Source organism: Convolutriloba macropyga, chromosome 10 (assembly GCF_964194025.1).
Source record: "Convolutriloba macropyga chromosome 10, txConMacr16.3, whole genome shotgun sequence".
Taxonomy (NCBI): domain Eukaryota; kingdom Metazoa; phylum Xenacoelomorpha; order Acoela; family Convolutidae; genus Convolutriloba; species Convolutriloba macropyga.
Genome location: NC_134477.1, coordinates 39,361,934 through 39,384,545, shown reverse-complemented (window position 1 = coordinate 39,384,545; position 22,612 = coordinate 39,361,934). Strand labels below are relative to the sequence as shown.

The 22,612-nt window shown below is 33.6% G+C and overlaps 1 protein-coding gene across 1 annotated transcript; it reads right to left on the bottom strand.

Moving 5' to 3' along the window:
- Positions 1–10,737: 10,737 nt before the first annotated feature.
- Positions 10,738–19,116, bottom strand: LOC142348019 (uncharacterized). The gene is made up of 4 exons (XM_075399185.1): positions 18,816–19,116; positions 18,145–18,423; positions 17,406–17,587; positions 10,738–10,848 (listed from the first exon to the last, which is right to left on the bottom strand). Exons 1-4 carry the CDS (start codon positions 18,886–18,888, stop codon positions 10,738–10,740), a joined length of 645 nt encoding a protein of 214 aa, XP_075255300.1. The 5' UTR covers positions 18,889–19,116.
- Between the last annotated feature and the right edge of the window lie 3,496 nt (positions 19,117–22,612).

The window sequence follows — 22,612 nt, the reverse complement described above, 5'->3', positions numbered from 1 at the left end:
ATGGCTGCAACGACCACAACAGGTATAACAATCAGGAGGACTGGAAAAGAATCGCCACCATCATCATCATTCTTGCCGTCGCCGCTGGATGGGGATTGGGTTTAGGGGTCACAGTTAAAGGCCTCTGGCTCTATAACTTAGAAAGTTACTCAAAAATTAACAGAAGCCGATAAGTTTCCTAATTATTATTTTTCAAAATTTTAGTCCCTTAAGCTTCAGCAATTTTTTTTATTTATCTTACGGTGAGAAAAAAACGTTTCGGAATCGTTTGGATTCGTTATTATTGTATTGAATTATATTTATAGCAGTTGTTGTTAAATGAGGCTAGATATACAGTAGACACCGTCAGAACATCATCAACAACCCAGCAAAAGTTAAAATTCTCTCATTGTAACAGATTTTATACGCTAATTAATGGACCCAAAAAGACAATAAGGCGCTGAAGCTCTTCCAAGGCTGAGGTCCTTAACGGAAGCAAGTATGTCTAGACAGAAGATGAACGGACAAAGAGGGCGTTGTGCGTTCAAAATTACATAATCTGGAAACATCGAAAAACTCGAAAGTCTGAACATGAAATCACGAAAGTCTGGACATGAACGCAGTAAAGTATGGTAAACGCACGAAAGTCTGGACATGAAAGCACGAGAGTCTGATGAACGCACGAAAGTCTGGACTTCAAGGCACGAAAGTCTGAGCATGAACGCACGAAAGTCTGAACATGTGCGCGGGAAAGCTTGATGAACAGCAAATGTCTGGACGCGGAGGCACGAAAGTCTGGACATGAACGCGCAAAAATCTAAACATTGACGCACGGCGTTCATAATCAGCCTATCATGCGCTTATGTTCGAATTTTTGATGCGTTCAAGATCAAACTTTCATGCGTTCATGTCCAGACTGACAAATACACCTTTCGGGCTTGTAGAAATCCATTTAAAATGAAGAAGCCAGATGGTTCCATGTGTCTACAAATCCAGATATTTATTGTCTTTTTTAGCAACGTGAGGTACATGAGCATTTTGATACCAATATGTAAATTCAAAACATTTTATTCGCTACATTTTCAAAATTTGTACATATGCATACGCTTAAAAAATGTTCTTCGCAAAATTCGCATAACTGCGTCCGAAAGGCTTCCTTTTTTTCTAGACATGATATACCAAAAAATCTTTTGTTTTATACTCTACAAACAGAGGGTATGATTCATACCAATTATATATTTATTTGATCAGCTTCTTGATCCTATAAACAATACCTAATTTCAAAAAAAAATTTCTTGACTAAATATCCTTATAAATATCCGTTAATATCTGTTAGAAAAATTTTTTTCCTAGGAAAGCTATATCTAATATTATAATTGTTTCACACTCTTCTTATGCAGGGCATAAATCATACAAAAACTGGTTCAATTTGAACTCTTTTTTGAGCCACTGAAAAAGCATTGTTTTAAAAATTTTTTGTTGTTGGGTAAACACGTGCAAATTCGTCTGAAATACCAACAAGCTACAACGAAAACTTCTTTTTTTACACTGTTAATACAAAGGATATGCTACATGCCATGTTTGGTTTTGTTTCAAAAACTCCTCAAAATTCTTGAAAGACCCAATTGAAGTTCACTAATTTTAAAATATTTTACTAATTTTGCAAAATTAAGTGCAAATTGTTAATCTTTTTCTAGACAAGCTGTACAGAACATTCTGTTTCGTTCTTTTTGTTGTAGATTCCACATACACTGTAAATACTCTATGCAAAAGGTGCTCCATTTTTTACAAATTCTTCTTTATTCGATCAAAATCCACTATTTGGTTAATGATAATGCAGTAATTTTAAAGTAAGTTATTCGCAAAATCACGTCCAAGTGGCTATTTTTTTCTAGAACAGCTTTACAAATTTTTATGTTTTGCTTTATACATACACTGCACATACTGCATACCAACTTTGGTTTCAATTGAACAACTGCTTGAAGAGGTTGAAATGCACTATCTTTAAAATACGTTCTTCGGAAAACTCGCAAAATTATGTTTAAATTGTTAACTTTTTTCTAGACAAGTTATACCAAAAATTATTTGCAAGCAAATGCACAAATCTTTTCATAAATAATTTAATTTAAACAAATGCGTGATCCAATAAAAAAATACCTAAAATCAACATCAAATATTCAAATAAATATCCTTATAAATATCCCTTTTAAATCTGTATGAAAAACGGTTTTCCTAGGAAAGCTATACTTAACATTATTTTTGTTTTTGACTCTGCATAATCAGGCTATGCAACATACCATGTTTGATTCAATTTGAAAATGCATTGTATTAAAAATGTGTTATTGGCTAAACACGTCCAATTTCGTCTGAAATAGCAACAATTTTTCCAAACAAGCTATTTCAAAAAATTAGTTTTTACAATTTTAATACAGTTGATAAACTACATACCAAGTTTCGTTTGAACAGTTCTTTGACCCGACAAAAATCCAATGTTTTCAAAATACGTTATTCGCAAAACTCGCAAATTTACTTTAAAAATGATATACAAAAAAATCTAACTGTTTGACACTATACAAAAACTGGGCATGCTGCATACCAAGTTTGGTTCAGTTTCAACAAATTTTTCAGCTAATGAAACGCATTATTTTGAAAATATATTATCCGCTGAATTCGCAAAATTTACGTCTGAGGAACAAATTTTTTCAAAACAAGCTTTTCCAAAAAGGTTTTTTCTGCATTTTTCAAACACCAGATATGCTACAAACTAAGTTTGGTTCAATTTGAAGAACTCTTCAACCCGATTAAAATCTAATTCTTGTAAATTCCTTACTCGCAAGTTTCGCAAAATTATGACTAAGAAATTAACTTTTTTCTAGGCAAATTTTACGAAAAACTTTTTTTGTTTGACACTATACCTACGCTGGGCATACGGCAAACCAGGTTTGCTTCAACTTAAGTTAATTCTGGAGCGGGCTAATATGATTTTCTTTAAAATTTTTTCTGGAAAATTTGCAAAGTTTACTAACTTTTTTTTGTTTTACACTCTACAAACTTTGGGTATATTGCATACCAAGGTTTGTTGAATTTCAGCAATTATCTGAACCAAAGAAAAGGAATTTTGAAAAATAGAAAACCATATTTTGATGATTGGAGATCAAAGTGGAATATTTTCACCGATTCTGTTTGTAATCTAGGGCCAACCATGTAGAATCATTTTAAACAGACCGTGTGAATTATAAGTACTATGCAAAACGAAATCCAAGTTTAAAACACCGTTATAAATATCTTGTGAAAACAATATAGCTAATCATGGATCTGTTCTATTTCCGCCCTCAGCTTTGTTGGCCAATCGTTTGCATCCCAAGCACACGTAATATTTCAATAACAACAAACACTGCCTCTAACGTGAATCTATAGGTTTAACCTCAAAACATCAAAGTATCAATTTATACAAGATTATATCGCTCTCTGGAAAATATTAGTCAACCAAAAAAAGCGAAATGCAAAGCTGAAGGTCAGTCGCTTCTCTCTCTCTCTCTCGTTAAAGCATCTGTGTTACGAAATCAAAATGAACAACTTTATAACTTTGACTGCTCTTTTAACGGATAAACTACTGAGTTCTAACTTTGACCCAGAATTAAAAGAGTTTCTCTCCATGATATGTGAAAACTTGAAAACAAAGGATGCGCAATTAATTCGACTGCAAAATGAGATTGAATACCTCTGTGAAAAAGTGAATGATGTCGAAAGATATACTTCGAAAGATACAATTATTTTTCGAAATTTACCTTTATTGTCAAACAAGGACGTTACCACGGATGTTATCGAGTTCATAAGAAATGTGCTACATGTGGAAGTTACATCAGGGGACCTAGTGGCCTGTCATGAACTAGGACGGATAATGGACATCAACGAGCCACCCCCTATCATAGCTAAGTTTCTATATTTCGGTAAAAAAAAATCAAATTTGGGGACGGAAAAAATTTCTTGCTGGCTTTGTAAATCCTTTGAACGGAAAAAATGTGCACATGGAGGGAGGCTTACGAAAACTGATAAAATTTTAATAGAATACGCCTTTGAAAAAGGTCTCAGAACACACACAAATAACAGTCAACCACAAGTTTTGATAAAAGTTGGTGAAAAAGTGCGACCAATTAAACTAAATTGTAAGCAAGATGTTGATGATTACTTGAAAGCAGGAAAGTGTATACTCAGAACCGAGAAAACACAAGTTCAAAGCGAAAATTTTATCCCAAAAAAGCTATTTAGGTTTCCTGGGAATTATAAATCAATGGACAGACCACCGCCTACACCAGCACGAAAACGAACACAAATAAGTCCTATATCAGATAATGATATAATTCAACAACTTCGCCTGATGTCAGATGACAGTGACAAAGTAATGGATTACGTTAAAGGGCTTTTGAGTTCATCGAAAGACAACAGCAACAAAATTCAGCGAAATGAAATGCAAAACGATTTCATACTCATGTTGATGACGAGGGATGAGTGATGCTTGAAACTGTTAAAAACAAACCCCTTTTGCCCCAAAATTTTTTGTTCTAACTTTGATAATGATGATGAAAACATATAACGGGGTATATAAGGAGGAGAACGAGCTTGTAAAAGTAAAGGACGCTTTTTTACTCTTTTTGAATATAAGATCGTTGCGATGTCATCATGACCAGTTGAACGCTTTCATTGAAGGTTTCTCAACCGAACCATTAGTAATTGCACTCTGTGAGACATGGTTAACAGATAACGACCCGACCTCACTTTATAAAATCAATGGCTTTTCTAATATAGTAACTCATAATAGAAGCGGCCAAAAAGGTGGAGGATGCGCATTTTTTGTTAATGAAAATGTTGACTTTACTGTTAAACATCTCGGTGATCAAATTGAAGACTTAACAATTACAATTAATTTAAAACATGAGCTACAAAATATAACTGTCATTTACCGCTCACCAACATTTGCAATCTCGAGTTTTTTAGAACTTTTTGAAAATTATTTGACCACTGTTCATCATCTAAAAGGAGATCACATTGTCTGCAGAGATTTCAACATTGATTTTTTGGGCTCACACAATAGCAGATTTTTTAATCTGCTAAATTCTTTCAATTTAAATCTCCAGAACCATTTTGCAACTCGCGTATCCATAAACAGTGAAAAATGTATTGATCATATTTTCAGTGATAAGTTTTTTACTTGCAACTCGGTTAGAACTGATATTTCGGACCATTATGCCCTTTTGATCAGAGCTAACAACAGTACTGAGAAGAATTGTGTCGCAAAAATTTTGTACAGGAAACTTAATAAATTGGCGGAAAGTGAAAAAGTTTTTAACTATTTGTTTCTCTTAAATCATGAAATAAAAAAGAATTTGAAAGAAAACAATGTAGATGAACAGATCAAAGAATTGACAGAAACTATTCTTCATTGTATTGAAAAATTTGCACCATTAAGAATCTTGAGAATTAACCGCAAATCTCAATGGATGACCAATCAAATGAAAAACCCCATCAAAAAGAAAAACAATAGTTTCAAAAAATGGTTGCAAAATCCTTCAGAAGAAAACCATAAAAAGTATCGGCAACAACGCAACCTTGCAACCAAAGCTATCAAAAATGCACGTCTGAGCTATTTTGATAATCTTACCAAGAAGAAAGACAAAACGAACAAAAGCCTTTTGTCTGCGTTCAGTGAATTTTGCACTGACAAAAAATCAGTCGAATTGAACATCAATCCCCAGATTTTCAATGATTATTTTGCTGGCATAGGCAAAAACTTAGCTTCAAGTTTCACTGAAACTGATATTTGTTTTGGTAGTGAAATTATCAATAGCTTTGTTATGTCACCAGTTAGTGAAAAAAAAGTCTCAGCTTCTATTAGATCACTGAAAAACAAAGCATCGTCTGGTCATGATGGCATTAGTAACAAAATTGTAAAAATTTCCATCTCAGTCATTTCACATCCACTAACAAAATTGTTTAATCAATGTATTAACCTTGGTTACTTTCCTTCGGAATGGAAATTGGCGAAAATAAAACCATTGTTCAAAAATGGTTCAAAGACCGACCCGAGTTGTTACCAACCCATCAGTCTTTTCAGCTCGCTGTCGAAAGTGTTTGAAAAAATTTTATTTAATAGGATGATGCATTTCATTAAAAAGTTTAAAATAAACAATGAAAATCAATTTGGATTTCAACAAGGAAAATCGTGCAAAAACGCTTTGATCTCTTTTACTGAGTTTTTAAGGACTTCGGTAGACCAAAGTTTAAAAGGGTTAGCATGTTTCATTGATCTAAAAAAAGCATTTGATACCATATGCCATAAAACAAGTATTAAAAAACTCGAAAAGTACGGTTTCCGAGGGAATTTTTTGAACTTAATGAAGAGTTTTCTTGAGAATCGCCACCAGTACGTTGAATACAATAATTCTGTCTCACAAAAATTGAAGTTAAACTATGGCGTTCCGCAAGGGTCAGTCTTGGGTCCAGTGTTTTTCCTGTTATACATTAATGATCTCCCGGGAGTTTGTAAGTCAAACAAAATTACTCTGTTTGCAGACGATACTACAATTTACTCTCTGCTGCAAAGCAGAACACTAGTTTTTTCTATACTGAAGTTAAGGAAACAAAGAGATGGTTTGAAGAGCATAAGTTGACAATTAATGACAAAAAATGCAGCTTCATGAGTTTTGGAAAACGTGAATACTTGAACAAAGATTTTCTAGTCAAAAACGTACAAAATGCAAACAAAATTACGTATTTAGGCATCATTATAGACCACAAACTGAATTACAAATCACATGTCGAAAAAATAGCAAAACAGATGAGTAAGTTTTGCGGAGTTTTGTACAAAGCAAGATACTACTTTACAAAAAAATCAGTTACTACTTTTCTATGAAAGCTATGCCAAGTCTGTAATAACGTATGGTCTTATTGTTTATGGTTGTACAACTAAAACAAACCTGAACGAAATTTTCAATTTGCAAAAAAGAATTTTTCGAGCAATTTTTTTTAAACGGAAATTTGATTCCGTTCAATGAATAATGAGCAAATTCAAATTGCTCAACATATTTGAACTGTATGTATCAGAAATTTTTCGAGAAGTTTTTTTGCAACTGGCAGACAAATCTGTTCATAAATTTCTTAATAAGAAAGAACTTCTTGCTAGACGAGTAACTCGGAATACAACTAAAGGAATTTTACCAAGCAAACGACATCATAAAGAAACAGGAAAAAAATCTTTACAACGACAGCTCAGACTGGCTCACAATTATGCCGCTGAAAACAACCTAATCCCAGAAAATATAGCTAAAATGAACCGCCATCAGTTAAATTTTTTGACAAAAAATTTTACTTTCCTTTACATTTTTGAAAATCAAAATTTAATAGATATGTTTTTTTGACATGCGTTAGGTCTCCTCCAATATACTTCTGGGCTACCCACTCGATGAGACATAAGTCTCTTTGGGATGCCCCGCCAGGCAGTAACATGTATTATTTTACATATTTATATTGCTGTTCTGGTTAAATTCAAATTCAAATTCAACCAAAAGCAGCAACAAAAAGTCAATATAAAAGCAAAATTTTAGCCAGCGAGCACAAAAAAACGTCAAAATTGAATCTACTGTAATTTCTAGGAGGTGATTTTGTGCCGCAGCACGAGTACTGTGTAGGAAGTTCAATGTGGCTGGATTTTTGATTTGTGGTACTGACGTATCTTTTTTGTTATGCAGGCCGAGGTTTTTTATTCAACCAATTTTTCCAGTTTTCATCCCACCAATTTTTTCGGGCTTCTCCTTCTCATCTTAGCCCGCTCACGACCACCCATGTCCAAAAAAATTGACCCAGCCATTATACTTCCACTTAATTTTCATGCCCATATCTGGTTTAGGCATCAGTTTTCCTTACTTCACAGATTTAGTTTTCCTAAATAGTTTAAATGCTTGCCTTAAACCAACTCTTGCCTTTTCTCGAAATTAATTGTTCAAGCATTTTACTTTTTATCTTTTTGATCTTTACGCCAAGCAATCAAACTCGTCGCAATAAGGGTCTTGCCCAGGAACATCATTATCGGAAATACATCTTAGGTTTGGTCCCTATCTGATACAATCTTTCCCCGTCGCTATAAGCTGTAAAAGAGTTCTTAAACTGTGATCTCTGTCTGTCTACTGTGTTCTTCTTTCGTTACACTTGTTCCCTGCCACCACATCGCAGAGACTATTGAGTGTGCCGAGGTCTCTAGAGTGTTTCCCGGGGAGCTGATGCGCATACTGGCGTAGTCGTGTGCTAGTTATATCTGTCTCCTTTTCTTTCTCCCGCTTACACTAAAAATTCTGAAAAATTTCATTTAATTTTGTGCCTCTCAGAAGGTACGTATTAGTTGTTGGTTGAGAAACAGATTATGTGACAGCGTCCCCATTCAGATGACAAACTGAGTTGAGTGTACAGCGGTCAATCGAAAGTGGAACCTCCATTCGAATATATTTCACATGTCACACTACTTGTAAGGACCAAAACAACAACAAGCACTCATATTCCATATTTCAAAAACTACTGAAGTGAACTAGCTATATAGGATATCTTGGTTAAAAAATTACGCCTTTGAATTGAGTCAGGCATTGGATTTGCTCATCAGGTGAGACTGTGAGTCGAGCAGCAGGCTATTTTGAGAATGCAATTTCTCCCAGACTACTGAACAGATTGTTAAAAAAACGTGTTTCGGAATCACGAAGGAAAAAGCTATCAATTGAATCAAAAATAAGTTCCGAAACTTAGCTCCAAAAAATGATGTTTTTGACCCCATGGTCCAAAATAAGTGCTTTCCTGCATTTTTCAAAGAAACTTTACTTTAGGTCCGGGGACGCATTCAAACAATATACATGCGCGTAAAGCAAAGTGGCTAAGCGTTATTTTGAGCCATGGAACTCCGTCAAACTCTTTCTATGCTTCAAGTAACTAGTAAAGAAAGCTATGATTTTTCGTTTTTTTGGACGCATTTAACTCGAGTCGTTGACATTCCTTGACCTTTCTCAGCGATTTTTTTTAAATTAAAAATTGATAGTTGTGTAAAATTCAGATAATGAACTCTACGAACAGCACAAAAATTGGTCGCTTTCAGGTAAAAACTTAAGTTTAAAACAGACAAAAACGTGTAAAAGAGCGTTTTTCCTTTGCTTTTATGTGTTATGTTGCCTTTCATTATCCAATTACCTCACAAACTATTGTATTTGTATACATTTTTATATTAAAAAATTGAATTATAATAACGATCATACATATGCTATGCTACACTTCTATAATAACTATTTATCTTGAGAAAATCAAAATATCCCACAAAGAAATTAGACTTTTTTGGACATCTGAAAAAAAAACAATTTCTTTCCTAGATAAACTATAGAAAAAGTTTTTTTGTTTGGGACTCTAAACACAAAGAGAATGCTCCATGTGGAAATTGGTTTCAATTGAAGAACTCCTTGAGTTTGCGACAAACCACATAAATATGTTAGCAAAAACTACTACCAAAATATATGTTTCCCAGGCTGGTAATATTAATTTTTGTACGCTACCTTTTATACACAGTGAAAACTCCATATTCGCTGAATTTGAAGAAATCCTTGATCAGCTGATAAAATAGTAATTTACAAAACTTTAGAAGCAAAAACGAGTCAAAATCCGTATGAAAAAATTATCTTTCTTCAAGAAGCACTATACCAAAAAAATTTTTTGTTTGAAATTTCTCTGACGAACAAGATAATCCGCACAACGTTTCGTTAAGTTTATTTTGATCGAGTCCTGGACCCGATGAAAATACAATCTTTTTGAAAAATAAATCAACGAAAACGTCCCAAATTTCGGTTTGAATACTAATTTTCTGCTTGCCAAGAGAGGACGTGTTTTTTGTTGCTCTGGACTCCACTTAGTTCAAAGACACTCCATGCTAAGTTTAACTCACTTAGAGCAAATCTTTGACGCAATTGAGTGAAACATTTTTGATCTCAGAATTTAAAACAAATCCTTCAACCTGTTAAAATTGACTGTTTTTCAAAATTATTTCGAAAGCGAAAACTTTTTAGCATACACTGTTTATCCATGAAAAATTCAATTCAACTAGAAAAACAGCTCGACCTGGTAATTTTTCCATTTTTTACAAAAGGAAATGGGCAAAAATATAAATGTCTGGACGTGAGCGGACAAAAATCCAATAAAGGTACGAACTTTTTGTGAACGGACAAAAGTCTGGACATGAACGCACAAAAATTCCTGGAAAGCAGAAATTTTTGGTGAACGCATAGTAGTCTGAACATGAACGCAAGGAATGCATGAAGGTCTGGTGGAGGCACGAAAGTCTGAACATAGGCACTTTCCGTTGGAAACGGTGTGGACATAGGCACTTTCTCTCTGGGAGTGTCTGGGCATACTAGCTTCCGTCTGGCACTTTTGGCACAACGTCTGGCGCAATTTTGGCATTTTAAGTAACCTTGATTGAAACACGTTTATTCCAATAATTAAAATCTGACACTTAGATCTATGGTATTTTAAAATCTGCACATGATTGATTTCAAATTACCATCTCCTAAGATCCGGCTCTTATTTTTCGAGATTGTTTAATAGACGACCACTTCATAGCACTCTCCTATAAGACATTAATTTGTTCATAGTTTCTCATAAAATCTTATATAAGGTTGTCCTGCTTGGTTTTCCTTTTGGACTACTGAAAAGCGTTGATGTTAAAGTTTAGTTTTAGGGTTAATACTCACGTGTGCAAACTTCAACAGTTGCTACATCGCTGGTGACGAAGTACGAATTAGAAACTGTGTTTGCATCGTTGCATTCGAATATTGCTCTGACTGAGGCATTCTGAAACATTATTCAAGATCATATGGAACAAAAGACACCTATTTATGGAGTATAATCAATGAAGCAGCTGGTAAAATCGCCATGAATAAGAAAAATGGATCTTCCTTTATCAACCCAACCCCCCCTCTCTGATACGCTATCCGCCTCCACGTTAGAAATTGCTTGGCATTTCAAAGAAAGTACCTACATGTTTGTGAGTTAAGAGGTTGCGAATAACATTCAACTGCAAAGGTGGAGTACAGGGGATTCGAAATAGAAAAAATCAAAGATGATTGTTACCCCAGATGGAGGTATTTTCGTGTTGGTTGTGAAAAGATTTTCGATCAACCGTATGTGAGTTTGAGCGATGGCTCAAAATTTTCAGACATGATGTATGTGCGTGTATGATTGGTTTCATCGAAAACCCGTTTATTGATCAATGCAAAATAGCTTCGGAAAGACCAAAGGATGACCCACAGGTCAATGTCAATCTCTGTGCAGAAATCAAACCTGCAATTTGCAAATGACGTTGTTAGAAGAATTCTGATTAAACTTTTCTCTTCAGTATGCACATAATGTTCTTCAGTGTCAAAGTTTCCTATTTGTTTTTAGATGTTTGAAAAAGAAATAAAAGTTATTGTCAAATATTTTTGAGTAGACAGATGCAAAAAGATCAACTGGCTAATATCAGTTCATCGGTTTGAGACGATTAGATCCTTTACGCTAAACTGGAAATCAAACAAAATTACGACCCGGGTTGACCCCATAAATCAAGAAGTTATAAAATTACAACTTCATATTATGGCGTCTATGAGAAGTTAAAATGAAAGATGTAACTTAACAACATTTAAGAGAAATCAGGAAACGAGCAAACAAAGGTTTTCAAAAAATTAGTGAGAAAAAGGAAAGTATTACTTTTCAGTGACACCGTATTTATGAAAAAGTTGAAGTCATAGAAATTCATTTAAAAAAATTTGGTCATCACAATTTTGAGATGCTTCGGAAATTGCTCATTCTACAGTCAGCTGAAATCTGGGCCCATCAAATAATCCTGTTACGTTAAAATGCATTTTCCTGGCCGGGCGAGGTGCTTATGTTGCTGCTTTCCTATAGGCGATTGCGGTGCATCGAGAGACCAAATGAGAATAGGTTTAAAGTTAAACCTGTTTTCTAGTTTTATTATAATGTTTACCTTAATTGGTATGATCAAAGTTCTAATTAAGGGAAATAGTTTGAACAGCATCAAAATTGAAAGAAATGACAACGGTTAGATTGATTTTTTAATAGAGTGAAAAAGTGTGTGTATGGCCAATGTTTGAATCAGTTAGATGTTAGAAGCAAAGCAAAAAATAGAAATAATTTATACCTTAGATCCCACCTCTATGTTAGGTTTAGATATTTCCTGACTTCGTATATACTCAGATTAAGGTTTGGGACAAAGTATTACAAGGTAGCAACGGAAATATGGAAACATGAGATTCTAACAAGGAGGCTCGTTAATGTGCGTTCGCACATGATGTTCCGACCCGCAATCATATACATTTTTGACTTAACTGTCTTTTGACTTACATTTTTGACAGAGATAATGTAAATGGATGTTTGAGTTTAAAACAATCGTTACACAACCAAACTAATAATTGAGTTAAATAACGCCATATGCCTCATTACAACAAGATCTGCCATTAAAAAGACTAAGAAAAAAACAACATAAAAAAAGCAAAAAAAAAAACGCACATAGTAACAACGTCAAAACACAATCAGACAAAACCTTAACTACACAAACTTATTTTTTCCTAACCACACTGAAGATGGTATTTCTCCATAACGAGACTAGATAACAAGTCGACAAAAAGAAGAAATAATGAGGCAAAACTCAAAATTCAATCAACACTTTTTAAACCAAATAATATCAAAAGACCTAAAAATCATTAGTTTTTAACGAAATAAATCTTGATAATTTTACTAAAAAACCAAAATGAAACCAATAGGACCTGTTGTTGGTTTGACTAAGCCATCGGAATGGACTAAAGATGCAGAAAAACTCAAAAAATTACGAACAACAAATTACAAAGATTGAGAAAACACAAATTAGAAGAGCCATTAAAATCATTAGCAATTATCAGAATATTATGTATTTTGGCTTCGAATTCTACTCATACTAATTCAGCTAAAATTATATTGAAAGCTTTAATAAATTCAATTGGGCCATTTTTGAAAATAATTGGGATCTGTTATTACGCGATTGTGCTAAAGGAAGAGATGAAAACACAAATACACCACTCACAAAATTTTTATGAAAACGCATATTGTCCCACAAACAAAACATCTTTTACGTCATAGTATCAATAAACTTGTTAATATTTCAATTACAAGGAATTGTATGGTACCTCTCAATGATCAGAGTAAAAGCTCAGATGAAGGTTGACGAAAAGAACAACAAAAACTGAAAAAATTGAAATTTCCTTTAATTACTTAAAAATGTATAATATCAAAAACTTTAAGACTATTCGCTATAAACTGAATGTTTCGGGCTATAAATTGAATGAATCATCATTCATTCAATCCTCAATTACAATTTTATGAGACTGGTCAGCCTTTAACGGCTACCTAAAGAACAAAAAACAGGCAAAAACTGCAAATTCAAAAAAATTACTTGAGCGAGAAAAGTGTCGAAGCCATTGTCGAAGCCGTTAGTTTCTCAGTAAGAAATTTCCCACTTTCAAGGAATTTTATAAACAGCCATGGTATTCTTTTTATTATTAATTTGACTCCAGTAAATCAACAAACATTATAAATATTTTAAAACCACGAAATTTTTGAGAAAAACCCGTAGTATCAGCGCCTTTAAATTCGGAAGCTTTCAACAGAAGTTCATTAAAACACAAAGTGATGCCTCGATGAGACAACAAGGATGTTTTTCAGTCATATGTTATCAATAAGACATTATGATAAGTCATTGACTATGAAAACTTAAGAAAATAATTCTGCAGAAAATTGTGAAGGAAAGTTTCGAAGCCATTTGAACCTTAAACTTTTCTCTGCAAACTTTATGTATGATTCATCAAACAATTTTTTCAAACCAATGCAACTATCAATATTAGGGTTATTTGTGAATATTCCGAAAAGAGCCAAAATTACGAAAAAAATACCCAAAAAAACCATTAAATTCAATAGCTTTGAACGGAAAACAATAAGTACGCTCAGTTCTACCTCCATTGGACGTCAAGGATATTTTTCATGCATAGGTAGTCAATAACACATCATAATAAGTCTTATGACGATCGCAACAACAACAACAACAACAAATACAGGCAAAACCAGAAATTCAACAGAAAACTGCGAGAAGAAAGTGTCGAAGCCAATTAAACCATTCGCTTTTTTTCTGAAAAACTTAACCATGATCAATTGAAAGTAATCTCTAAGCAAATGGGAGATATCAATATCAGGATAATGTGATAAGATTTTACGATGGACCAATAATACGAAAAAATCCAAAAGATCTTTTAAAAAACTTTGAAAACTTGTGGTATTGAAGTCCTATAGCAAATAGTTAGAAGATAGAAACGCTAGCCCTATTATTTTTGGTTGCAGTAAAAAATAAAGGGGCGGACTTTTTGGAGTATGACTTACAATTAAGGAAAACGAGTTTATGATCGGTTAATGTTAAAAAAAAATTTCTCAAAAATTCTTATTTAAAGTTTTAACAGCCATTAGTTGTTCACTCAAAGCTCTAGATAAGTTCACTTAATGCACATTAGAAAACCTATTGCAATTTTAATCAACTAGTCTCTGTTATAGGACTACAAACATTTAAAAAAATCTCAAAAAGAATAAAAAATTCGTTTAAAGTTACGAAACCTAAGAGTCGAAGCAAAAAAAAAACACGAGCAATTCCTTGAAAACGAATTGTATGTTCATTGGGCTTGATTGGACTGTTAATCAGGTTTTTCATTAACGGAACCTCGATATGAAAAGTGACTAGTCTCAAGGTGACTTAAGAAAAGGAATAAGAATTTGAAAAATTTTCTAAAGAAAAGAGCTGTCAAATTGAATTCGAATTTTTTTGATAATAGACTTCCCTATAAGACCGGAACTAGTCATTTTTATCGCCTTTCGTCTATTTGGAATTCTAAATTGATTCACTTTTGTCGCGTGAAATAAAATTTTGAATTTATATTCTTATAAAAGGATCTTAATCTGAAGAAAAAAATTACACTAAAAGTGAACAAAATCAAGCTAAATATCCCGTGTTCACACAAAACTTCAATCCTCGATAAATCCTCGAGAAAAACGAAATTCAAAAAAATCATTTTATTTATCAGTTCTACGCTGGATGAACTTTTTAATGATACCACTCACATTTCTCTACGATGAATATATCGATCGACCAAAATTTTCTGAACAAAAAAATCCCATTTGAGTATATAGTTCCTCCCCCCACAAGAGGGGGCGTAACAATAAAATAGTTACGACTTAGTTGTGTGGTAACTCAAAAATAGTATAAATTGGGTGGAGCATAATCAATATCAAAGTCTGTCGCAGAACGTAATTGCCACGAGACGCCGCCCCTAGTTGCCAATAGTTTGAGCATCAAAAATGAACTTGAGAATAACAGCATATATTGGGAATACCTTAAGATGAAGAGATACTATCAGATTCATTGGATACAAATTTGCAAACCCAATTATCACTAAAAGGCAATAAAACGACATCTCGCAATGTTATTCACTTGCATTGTTGTCAACACTATATTACAGCATTTTTTAAGCAAAAAATTTCAATATTTCATTTAGTGTTTTTCCCTTTTGACGACGCTAAATTTCAAAAACTTTTGATTTTGCTCAAAACGTTCAATTATTTTTCCTTTCGTTTGCAAATCCTTCTTTACAAAAAAATTAGCTTTAATTTTTCTACAAAAGGTTTTTTGGTATCGCAAAATTTAGCACTATATTTTTTGCTCTTAAATGTATTTGTTTTTTGTACTTTTTCTGTTTTTTTCTGTTTTTTTTTAAAATTACATTTGAGTATATTATGTTGGTTCGATAATTTTCATGGGTAAAATGGGTTTTCTTTTTTTCATGTTAGCTCTGTAGTTATATGGCTTGGGTGGCCTCTATTTAATTTTCACCTGATTTTGTTTCTCAGTTTAGATTTTTATTTGAGCCTGGAGGTCAGTTTTAAGGACGTCTCTATTGACTTACAAAATTGAATTGAGAATTTAAAATCTAATCGAAAACGAGCAGGGTTCATGCTGGCTTCATAGTACTGAACTTGTTAATAAAAAACACTGCAGTGTTTAAGATTTTGTTTGAAAACGGGATCGATGTTGATTTATAGTTTTTTTGTGGCAAAAATAGTGACACATATGTTGGTTGGCAAAAATAATTGTTAATATAATAAAAATATATTTTTTTTGCTAGAAAAAGTGCCTTAAAGTTGGTTTACTGTCTGACCCATCATTTGATCTCTGCGGTATGAACCGCTTCAGTTTTGTCAGTCTTTTTCTTAAAAATCTCCCAAAGTTTGAGTAACTAAATTTTCTTTTGTTACTCTTTTATTTTTAAGATAGTCAATCTGCTTCAATTGATAGACAAATTTGCCAAGAATGTGCAAAAGCGGGAAACATTATATAGAACATTATGTGCCAACGCATATTACCGATCCTCCATCGTTCTTCGCGTTGCTTTGACTCCGTACTATCTGTGTTTGACAACAATAGTTTCTATGTGCTATTTGCGATCAATTTTCTATTCATTACTTTCTGCGATAGATTTATTGTTGAATCCAGCTTAATTACTCAACTCTACTTCATATTAATTAGAAGAAAAAAACTTGCTTCTGTCACATTTCCTATTGCTTAATCGAATGACACCATCTGATGTTTTCTCTAAATATTAGATTATGTTCTCTGCTGTGCATTAGAAATACTGATTTTTGGTGTGAATAATTCGAAATATAAGGTACGACGAGTCCTCAGTTAGATAATGCAACATTTCAGTTTCACTGCAGGCAAAAGAAAGACAAAAAAAGCTGATCAATGCAGAAGAAACCGAAACACAAATAACGGTATTGGTTAAGAAATATTTTTGACAAAAAGTTTTGCAATCTAGCTATTGTGATATAGCTAAACAGAGGTTTTTCCATAAAATTTTAGATTTGGTTACAATTTTGTCGAGAGCTGTTTTTTCAGAATTCAAGGACTTAACCTCTGTGGCAGTGGTGTAGTCACAAACAACCCAGAAGCCTATATGGTACCTCACTGACCATAGAACTAACCATATATGGTCCATCAAAGACATATAAAAAACCGTTCATTTTCGTAATATTATGGCGCTAAAAGTGTGTCTATTTTTTTTAATGAAATATTAGTTTCCATAGAAGGAATCATACATGGTTCTTTACAAACCATAGCAAGAACATTAACGGTTTTTTGTGGCTTTGATGGACCATATATGGTCCGTTCTATGGTAAGTAAGGTACCATATATGGTACTTTTTATGGTACGTAAGTTTCGTCAACCCTGGTAATTATTGGTCATTTGTTCTGCATCCTCATAATCGACAAGCATTTTGTCATACCTGGCACATATTGGGAGCCAATCCAGTGAAAGTATGGGTGTTTGTGCCAGATGGTACTTGCTCAAACGGATCGCCGGAGTAGCTGGCTTCATAATCATAAGAAGGAGTAGCTGTCCATGCTATTGTAACTTGGTCCGTTTTATCGTCCGATAATTGGATGATAGCATTGGGTGGCAAGGGCTCTGGAAAAGTGCAAACTATTTTTTGATAAACTGTGCTAGCCATGTGTCAATACTTTTGACAAGTTTAGAAGAATCTTAATGTGACAGCGCTCAATTTGTACTGTCGAAATAAAAAATGCAAAGTGAGTGGAAAATTTTTAAAACAAATCCTGGAAAAGGGAAAATGTACCGTCTTGCATCGGTCGGAAAATTTGCTGCAAGACTGCTGCAATCAAAATTATATCGAAAAGCTATAAAGTGAAGATTAGCCTATTATTATTTTTTTAAAATGTTAATATCCTCCTGGTATATTATCATTCACTTTGAACAACTACTTGGCCAGACGAAATCTCTCTATTGTTAAAAATTGAAAAAAAGCTTTAAAAAAGATAAAAGACGCCAACTTTTTCTCTATGAAACGTAGCTCGCTCGTTCTTGAAGTTAAGAGTTCGAGTAAAAAAGCGTGGGTTCCTTGAGTCAGAAAATTAACGCGTACTGCCCCTTCCCTGGAGAAAGTTAGACACAAGCAGATTTTGGGCAACAAAACTCTTTTAAAATTAAATAAAACTGGTACTAACGTGTGCAGAAATAATTCGTTGGAGTCGCTCCCGTAGGATTCGGATCAAAACTGGTTCCAGTTGCATCTCTTGAGTATATTTCCCAACCGTACCTCGTTCCACTGGTTAGTCCAGTAAATATCTGACTCGAACCGACCGTAAAGTTCCTTGAACTTGGACAATTAAATGTTGGGTCGAGGCAATCGGCATTGAGGTAGTCAAATGCTTCCGTTTTTGAGGTAACTTGGAATGCAATTGTTGTAGTGTCGAAGTTGATAAGACTCAAGTTTATTGCACAATCTACAACAAAACCATAAACATGCTATTTCTTCGAAACTTTCTTTCAAAATTGAAAGATTTTCCTCTGCAATAACTTTCTCTTGTTTCTCAATTGATTTCACAGCAATGCGTTTTTGCCTGAAAATTCCAAAAAAAGCTTGCAATAATTTTTGATACTAGTGTAACTTTTTTCAGAAAAACTTGAAATTAATCAGGTTATACTTCTGAAAAATTGAAATTCAGAGGTTGCGTAATTTAAAATGTTGTATTCGACCTTGGCATTGTCTTAATAATTTTTGATGAGATTTTTCCACCTTAGCTCACATGGCAATGTCATAATATGCAATTAAGCATGAAGCTAATTGTACATGAAAAAATTAACTTTTCAAATATTTTTTTCAAATATTACTTGCCTGAAAGCCTCAGCAAATATCCCAGCAATGTGACACTCCATATAAAGTCCAAAAAAAGCGCAAAACGTGCCATTTCTTTTTTGCCGTTCAAAATTAGATCACACTTGGAAAGTTCTCAAACTCACATTTCAGATAACATACTGTACTTATCGATAGTCAAGATGATGAATTCTGATGAGAGGCTTATATACGAAGTTTTTAAATGTTATTACGAATATGTTCAAAGGTTCGTTTTAAATTTATGTAGAAGAGAGTTTAAGCTAATACCGTGAACAAATTTTAGCATATAACAAAGAACGTAAAAATTGTGTGCATGAGATCAAATGAAACTGCAAATTTGAAAAGTAGAGAAGATATCATAGTTTTTGACCATAATTTACGCCTGATGTTGCAAGAGCCATTATGAATATTCACAGCTTGATCAAGTAAAAAATGATTCGGTGATGCAATGTTATGCACTGGAGGAACTGTTGATGAGCTAATGGCCATTATTTGACATTTTCATTATTTAGAACAGTTTCATGTGAAAACAACAATAGCAATTTCTTAAACAAGCCTTGTTGCTATTCTGCTATACTGGAAAGTTGCAGCACTTTAATTGCGAATTCTTTTTAGCAATTTTCGGTCACAAATGGAGATTGTTAAAAAAGTAACCCGGGTCGAGACCGAATGGTTAACTTGTAAGAACTTGCAAGTTTCGTGCAAAAAAATGGTTAACTTGTAAGAACTTGCAAACCGAATAGTTAACATGTAAGAACTTGCAAGTCGAATGGTTAACTTGTGAGTTTCAGTCCAAAATGAAAAACACATTAACAAAGAATTTATGACTAATTTCATATAAGTTTATTGCCAGTTATATCAAAGTTTCTTGAATTGATGTTATTTTGACGAAAAACGACTCTTCTTGACCTGTACTAGAGAAAAAAAATCCAAAAACATTTTGACTGTTCAAATTTTCTGGCTTGAATAATTTTTTTCGTTAAGTTGGGAAGAGTACGTAGTCCACATTATCAACTTTGCTCGTATTTAAATCGATTTAAAAAATTATTGTTGCTTTCCGCCATTTTGTGGGAAAACATTTAAAAATTAACACTGGATTTTTTTTCTCTGTATATTCGAGGTTAACTTTGTTAATCTTTTTTGTTAAAATTCTCTGCAAAAAAAAATAAAAACTACACATATCAGTCAACTGATATTTCATTGAGTAATGAAATTTATCAAGAGTGTGAGGGTCCCGCTTTCCCAAAGAGAAGTTGCTGCCTAACCGAAAGGAAAGAGAAGTCATTTTTTTGCAAACATTGTGTCGTGCAACGTTTTGTTATGATCCTGACCGATTCAAACTTCATAATGTCGCCCTATATCATTGCTAAAAACACGAACAAATCCAAGTAGAAAGAATGTGGCAAAAATATCAAATGATATCCACATCTTTTTCTTTACTACAAAAAGTACAACTTATCTTTTCCATTTTTTCTCAAATTCAGTTGCCTAGAACACTTTGATTACTAGTTTTTGTACAAATTATGATACATTATGATACAATTTTGATCCTTAGCTTTTTGTACAAAAATATTATGATTAATCCTCCTCCCCCCAATCTTACAAATATTCGCCGCTAATTTCAACGCTTATCTTAAATTCACAGGAAAAATCATTGCAGTAAGTGACAGTTGGGGCAGTTGAACAAGAAGTTGTTGTCATGCGTAAGTATTTGTAAGTGAACAAACAGAACGAATTTGAGCAGTAGAAATTGGAGTGGAATCTGGTTCTTTTATTGCTAAACAACTAAAAACGTAAGTTGGTTTGCAAAATCATTAATTTTGCGAAATTTAAACTGCGCCTCTAAAAGCTTGCTGGTTTTCTTTTTGAATTTGATCCAGAAAAGAGTATTTGTCTGTGTATTAACGATACCAGCAGTCCGGTTGAAAAACAAAGAATAATTTTTATTGTTCTTATGTTTAAGTTGTTCAATCATTGCAGTATATATGTTTAAGTTTTGAAATTTCACGGTGTCATTTGTCTAAGCCATAACAAAATAACATTACAATTTTTTTGGTGCGCTTACAGTAGAATAGGCCAAAAATTTTAATGAAAAATAGCAACAAAGTTTTTAGAAAATCAGTAGGTCAAAGAGTTCGAAAGTGCCGCTTTCAGTAAAAGTTTTTCTTTAAAAGAAATTAAGGATTGTGAGTATTAGCAAGAACAAAGTAATTGATATAACTTGCGCTGAGAATAAATTGGAGGGGGGGGGCAGAGAAGAAAGCAATGGCTGAAGTTTCGCCATCCCCATCAAACCACTGAAATCTTACTTGTTCGCGCCCATTTTGCTTCACATTTGAACTGATGACATCTTGAAAAATTGTAAATGCAAAAAACAGCATTTGGTTACCGAAATTGTTTAATTTCCATCTTATGAACAAACAAAAAAACAATAACTGAAAACGTTTATGAACTTTTGCGGAAGAAACAACCCTCTTACCAGAGTTGTAGGTTTTTCATTAACACACATAAACTTGAAGAACTCAAAATGGTTATATTTCAAATTGTTGTCGGTGACAAATATCCTGCACGGAAAACAAATAGGAAGACTTAAGTTTTCCATGTCTTTTTTAATATCATCGAGATCAAAAGGAGAACAGTTAAAAACCGACTAAAAAAAGACACTGTTACACCTTAATGTGAAACACAGGCACCCATAGGATAATTTAGACGTATCCAAAGCTGAGAAAGGTAAACATTAGCATGCAAGCAAAAAGAGATCAGCACGAAAAAAAGTTTAGCTGAATTAGCAAAACAAATAAACGACGTAACTCCAATCAACTTTAGCAAACAATTACATGAGTTAATAAAAAAAACTTGTGAATTTCCTTCCACGCCCACCAATGCTTGTGTAAATTAGTTGAAGATGCTCTGTTTCAAAAAACACTTTTCTTATCCTTGACAAAGAAAATCTGTTAAAATAGTACCCTCATGCAAAGAAAACCATCTGACGGTAAAAATTCGCGAAGGATTCCACGAACAAGCAGGAGAAAGGAAGAAACCTCGGGTGGGCATCTGCTTTCTTGTGATTGCAGCAAGTGAAACTGAAGAGTTAATTAAAATCGTTGGTTGAGAGAATAATAAGTTTCTGGTCGTTAACAGAGTTTTGGGAGGCAGAAAAAATCAATCGTTTATTAGAGTAAAAAGCCAATCCAATGAGTTTTGGATACTTGTGGGTAGATTGATTGAGTTGATTTAACTTAGAGTGAACTAAAAATTATTTTGGTCAAAAATTACTCTTGGATTCTTGAAGGTGTTCAGCTGTATATTCTTGCTGTAATTATACTGGCTGCTCAAATCGCTATTGTTGATTGTTAATTCAAATATCCAGAGTGCATTTTTTAACAATTGAGAAAGCAACAGATAGAGGAGAAAACAAAAAACTCGATAGATTTTTGGGCGCTAAGCAGTCCCCAGCTAAAAGCTTTCTGACGGCCAAAATACAAAATTCTACAGTGGCACTACTTGGTGGTCTCACTTGTTAAAAAAAACTGTTCAATGAAAATTGAAACCACGAGAACCCAAGCTTTAACAATTGATCAGGAGACTTGCGGCAAGTGCTTAAAGCTGGCGACTATGGCAATGGAGAACGTTGAAGAGCACCACGTTGGTGTTAGTCAAGAAAGGACTACAAGTGTTTCGTAATGGAGAGACGTGAGACAGTTTGAGCACCGGCGCCAATTTCTTTTGAGAGACAGTTGCTTTTGTAGACAGCCAATGTCTATTGTTGAAACAAAGATTTTGACTGAACGTAATTG